The following is a 6,000-nucleotide window of genomic DNA, read 5'->3' as shown; positions in this document are numbered from 1 at the left end:
ACATCTACATGTGCACTGACAATTGATTAAAAGGAAATGGCTTCCCAATGGTCATCGAAGACCAGAGAGTGAGAGCAATGGTAGCTCTTAATGCACATGGAATGCACTTGGAAAGATATGCTTCTCCAGATGCATCCCAAGTCCCTTTTATCACTGGCGTGGATCCATTTGCCCACTGCTAGTGACCATTCCCCTCCTCCAACAAACGGTCTGAATAGATTCTGGAGACCACTTAACTCTGACCACATTTTATCAAGCTGTGTGTAAATTAATCCCAACTGTAAAGTCAATATCCATTGAGCTACTTCAAGAAACACAGTGTGGTGGGGATATGTGGCAAAAAGAGGTTAACCATGGATGTATCCAAGTATGACCTGTCCATCCCCGAAATTTCAGGAGGGTTATTCCTGTAGCAGTCTGCTTCAGTGCCTGGTGCCGACATGTGCTGAAGGTTAAAAATCACTTCCAAAAGAACCAAGTGGTACAAAACACAAAGAATCTCTTTTTGGATAATTAAAACTATTTTGAATTTTTTATTTATCAATCTGGCTGCTAATATAATTTTAGTTAAATGAAAGACATTCACAAAGAATAATAGGCATACATACATAATTTCCTTCTCTCATTCTAGTTTACATGCTGTTGCTTGTAGAGAGTGAAATTTTGTGTAATTTCACAGGGATGGAGTCCTAACTGACTTCACAGAAAGAATACTTAGCCCAGTTTTTCTCAGCTCTGATCTCTGCAGTCACCATGCTCACTTAAAAAGTTAAAAAAAAAAAATCAAGAAAACAAAACTTAGAATCAGTAACACCAAGAATGGTTTCTTGGTCTACTGGGGAGGAACTGCCATATTTCACAGCCATCTCAGAAGCCGGCAGGAACATCCAGTAAGTCACCGAGCCTTGGACATGGTCAGACTGCCTGAGGAGACCTGTTTTTGCAGCACATTTTCATCTGGAAAAGAAGCCTGTGAATGTGTGTCGTTTGTCAACACACATTCATAATTGCCTTCTGACAGTTTTTCCTCAGTGCGAGATTTCACTGATAATGAGTTTAGATACCACTTGTATGCCAAAAATATTCTGTAAAAGAAACGCACTTTTAAAATTTCCAACATTACCATTCAAGGCAAGTGTGGTGTAGGCACAGAGCCACCAGGTTACATAAAAATGCTGTTTTTATATTTTGTATTGACTTACTCAAAAGCCAGTCTAAACCACATTGGGTCGGGGGATGAACAGGTAAGGTGAGCTGTCAGCCACATCCAGGTGGGAGCTCAGGGCTTGATGCACAAAAAATGCCACTATTTTTTTTTGGCGTTTGGCTGTGGTGCATTTCCAGTGTTGACCCGTTGGCTCTCTGGAAGTCTACACAATTGATAATTTGGCTGTTGAACAGCACACCCTCTAAGCTTCCACATTCCTGGACATGGCCACGCGGTTCTTTTGATGTGACTTACAACCTCAAGAAGTTGGTCTTCAGTAGCTCTGTTGGCCTTGGCCTTTATATTTGGATTTCAAAGTGTTTCATAGTTAAGAATCAATGGCATCTCACAAATGCTTACGAAGTAGGTAAAATAGCTCCATCTTAAATACAGAGCAAAGAGGGACAGAAGTTCAGGGACTTGGAGATTAAGGATTGGGGCTCTGTTGGCTGATTCTCGGGGTCTGCTCTCACCAGGTGTTTGTTGGTTTTTAGTCCAATGGTTGGGTGCACTATTGCTGGTTTCTCACCCATTTCAGGACCAGGTGTTTCTACTGGGAGAAGCAACTTAGGACCTATTATTGGTTGGCTAATTTAAAGTTCATGTAATAATTGTGGTCTTCCTTTTAAAAACTGCTTAACAGGATAGCTAAAGGCAAAAAATATGAAGTGGTTCAAATCAGGTGGGAATTGTCTGGAGATGTGAGATATAAAGGGGCCGTTAGGTTTCAGAATGTGACAAGGTTGTGATATGGGCAGAGGAGGGAGAGGACCAAGTGGAGGGAGGGAAAAGAAGAGATCCTGTCGCAGAAGCAAGGAAGCTTCTTCTGACGATGCCTCAGCCTCTCATCTCCACAGCCCACACCCGTTGGCTTCGTCCTGAAGTGCTGCCACGTGTCTGTCTGCGCTGGGCGGCTGCGTAACAGATGTTTAACAATAACCCTAAGACCTCCTCTCTGGCCCAGGCCAGCTCTTTCTCTGGTGCCTCTGCATTCCTGCTCCTTTGCTAAGGAATGCTTGCTTGTCAAATGTAGGGCAACAGGAGAATGTCTAACACTAGCCGTTTAAATTCTTGTTCCCAGCCCTTCAAGAAAATCATTCTTAAATGTTAAGAAGGGCCAGAGAATCATTCAGCAATGAGCTAGTGCCTTCTTCCTGAGCTAACTTTCCTGAGCTCTAGGGAATAAGCTATTTCGAGAACGTCACATTCATTCAAAGCCCCCTGTTCCTGGCTTCTCAAAAGATGTTTGCTTCCTATGCCGATGATGTTTCTTGTACATCAACCCTAAATCATCCATCAATGTTCCCTGAGACTTTAAAACAGTCTCTTGGGGTGTGTGTGTGTATGTGTGTGTGTGTATGTATGTTTGTGTGCGTGTGCGTGTATGCTCATCACTTACAGAGGAGGCTCCTACTAGCCTGTTTGCCAGGTTAGTGGTGTATCGGATGTCAGACGTCGAGACCTGGAATATGAATGACCAGGTAAGACCAGCACTGAGTATGGGTCATGTTATGGCTACGAGGCTGCCACGTGCTAAGCTGTCAAGGGAAGGAATTGGCAGAAAAGTTATTTGATTTTCTTCACGTAAACAAGTTGCCATTTAGAATGTACTAGACAAGGCCTTCATAAACAAAGCTAGGTGTTTTTGTTGAGCCCCATAATCCCAACAAGAGGCGGAGATTTCCAGGGCCTGTTTGGTAGTTAACTTGGTGATTCAAAACCTCATCCACCTTCATGTATCTCAGTGGTCTTTGTGTCCTGTTTGATGGGAATGTGGGAGAACACCTGACCCTTGCAGTCACTCAGTGTCCTAGGTTTGCAAATTTGGTGAGAGAAGGGTTGGATCTGATTTTTCACCTTTTGTGGCAGAAAGAGGAAAGGAGACAGGAAAGAGAAAGAAAGGGTGAGAACATTTTAATACCAGGGGCTAATTTTGATGACTTTTACCTCCTAACCATTTGGGGAGGAAAGGAAAAGTGCTGAGATGATGCCTAAAGTATATGATGATTATGGCAAATGCAAGAAACAATAAATCTCCACCTGGAAATTTATTTTTTTTAAGTGCCAAAGAAATACTTAAAATAGGTTTAAAAATCAGAAGCAATTTTAAATCATAATGTTTAAGATTTGTTTTTCCATATGAGAATCCATAAAGGAAACCTTAATGGTAGTCATCCTGGTGAAATAAAATGGCCTTTGCTTTCAGTACGTCATTTGTCAATGCTGAATTGCTTTAATATTTAGTCAGATTAAATACTTTTCCATTTCCAACGCATTTTATAGAGGACTGGTCAAGCCTTCCTGAAATTTAAGTGTGTGTCTGAGGTCAACAAAAAGCCATGAAAGGGCCTCAAGATTGACTCCCTTTTGTCCCGTTACCTTGGCTCTCAGGGGAATGGACTGGTCCACTGTCTCCTTTGGATTGGGTCACTACTTGCATAATGTGTCCTTGGCAGCTCTGAACAAGCTTTTCCATGATTCAGTCAATTCATGTCCTTTAATAAATTGGGCCTACAGAATCCAACCAACTAGAATCTCCATTTTACTGAGCCAGACCATGGGAAATAGTGTCCACACCTTTTAAACCTCACCTTAGGCTCCTTCATGGAGGAGCAGGAAAGAGTGAGCATAAGTAATTTTTCAAAACGTCGGGGTCTACAAATTTTTTTAAGAAGAGCTTATTAAGTACAAGAGGCTTGAATGGAAATCATTCTAGAAATAACTTTTGCATGATCTTTTTAAAGAAATAAATATATTAAATTCTGTTTTGAGTACTGCAACAGGAAGCATTATCCCATCTGCTTACATGAAGTCTATTATTTCAAAGAAAATCAATGAGCTACTTGTTGGGATAAGTTAAGCTAAGAGGTGTGATAGATTTGACATATCCATTCTCTGAGAAGCAACCAGGCTTGTAATGAACTTGAGCTTCAAATGTGTCCGTCATAGAAGAGCTCTGAATCATGGCAGTGTGTCTATTTTGGATGGAATAACACGTGGTGCAGTTGATTAAAAATATGGCAGTGTTTCCCACACGATTCCAGAGTAACAGCAATAATAACTTGGCTTTATTGTGTTGTGTCATTCAGAGGGCTCTATCTGCTAGGATTTTATCACAGGGGTTTAAAAACTTGAGATTTAAAGCAAAGTAAGGAAAGCAACCTAATATATGCATTCGCTAGGAAGTGTCCATACTTTTGCTACAACTATAAAAGAAAAACAGAGCAAACAAATCATACCATCTGGCTCTAATTCCCCACCGAGGTGTGTCTACATATATAATGTGCTGCAGGTAAAACAAGAAAGATCTTTTGTAACAGGTGGTCACCACAGTATTGTAGCTGATAGTTACAGATATTGAGTAGATCTAAGACTACATACATGGGACAGTGTTATCTCATAGAATTCAATGAAAAATCAAACCCATGACCCAAGGTGCACGCCTTTCCCTGTTCTTCCTCGCTCTCTAGGGTTGCGTTGATCACATCCATCTTTCTTCTAGCCGCCTGTGTGGGCTGGAGCCCTCAGAGAAGTGGCAGAGAGTGGGGTCTCTGAAAACTGGAAAACTGGTTCTCTTTGCCCTTTTCTTCCCTTTTCCAATTTACAGGACACAAAAAGAAATATCATATGAACACAAACTAGTTACTACGACAGCCCATTAAAAGTTGACTCTATGCAAAAGGAAGAGGATGTTGGAGGCCATATGGATGGATGTAATTCAGTTTTTTTTTTTTTCCTCAAGAAAAAATATCCACATTCTAAGGGCTCTTAAAAATGTAAAAAACTTGCCCTGTTACCACGGGATTTTAGAACACCTCTAAACACGCACAAAATAAGACAGATATTACCTACAAATTCAACCGTTGCTTAAACTCTAAAAGCATTTTCTGTATTATTTCGTTTTGATACGGAAGGGGGAACTCAGCTATAAAGAAATATTAAAAAGTATTTTTATAGTGATCAGTCTCAAGAATATTCTGTCGCTTGCCTTCCCCAACTTGTGCTGATATTTGAAGGATGTGCTCAGGAGTATGAAGCGGGGTGCTCTTGTCCCTTTCCCTTCTCTCTACAAGTCCCCCCTCCCTATCCCATGGCCAAATTGCCACCCCTCAAATGAGCCATTCCTTTTTGCTCTCATCAATGGTCTCTGTGAAATTGGGGTCGTTGTTCATGATGGCAGCATCGGCGCTCTCCGCGGACTCGGCTCCCTTGGCTTCGTTGGTGTGGTAGGTGCCCTTGTGACGGAACATGTACCGGATGAGGAAGACCAAGGTGCAGAGGATGGTGAAAATCACCACGGCAATGACCCCTGTGGAGGCGGGAGAGGGACCAGAGGTTAAGCACATCTCGCTGCCCTCTCCCACATACAGCAGACTCTCAAACAGCAGTCTCCATGACGACGACAGAAGGGAAACGTGGCTCGTTTGGGGCCACAGGTGGGTAACGGGAACAACCAAGGCCACCCAAAGTGACAAGGATAGTCGACAAATCATAGGAAGCGTCAACTTTCATACCCTGGACAACAGGTGGTGCCTGAGAACACAGAGCCCCAAAGATGATTTTTTTTTATGCTTTTCCTAGCTTTCTGGCTGGTAGTGATTTCTGGACAGCAGCGTAGGGAGGGGTTGTATGAGAAAAACACAGTGTTCCCCCTAATGGATGGGAGAGGAGAGAGAGGATGTGTTCTGCCTAGCAAGAGCTCTGTGGTCTGCACAGAAGTCTCTGGATCTGTGGCTGAATAGTGGCTCCAGAGCGATAGGCCAAACAGGGCTGGAGATGCTCATGTCTCCACC

At 42.5% G+C, this 6,000-nt stretch overlaps 1 protein-coding gene across 2 annotated transcripts in view; it reads right to left on the bottom strand.

The window, feature by feature from the left end:
* Positions 1–502: 502 nt before the first annotated feature.
* Cntnap2 (contactin associated protein 2) overlaps positions 503–6,000 on the bottom strand; it is a 1,898,037-nt gene continuing 1,892,539 nt past the window's right edge. For both annotated transcript variants that reach the window (XM_005326627.5, XM_078040735.1), the window contains one exon: positions 503–5,516. In XM_005326627.5, the coding sequence (XP_005326684.2) occupies positions 5,317–5,516 (200 nt within the window). In that variant the 3' untranslated portion in view covers positions 503–5,316. The remainder of the gene's footprint in view (positions 5,517–6,000) is intronic.

The sequence above is a fragment of the Ictidomys tridecemlineatus genome, chromosome 2, assembly GCF_052094955.1.
Source record: "Ictidomys tridecemlineatus isolate mIctTri1 chromosome 2, mIctTri1.hap1, whole genome shotgun sequence".
NCBI lineage: Eukaryota > Metazoa > Chordata > Mammalia > Rodentia > Sciuridae > Ictidomys > Ictidomys tridecemlineatus.
The sequence above is the reverse complement of the archived record's forward strand: the minus strand, read 5'-3'. Positions and strand labels throughout refer to the sequence as shown.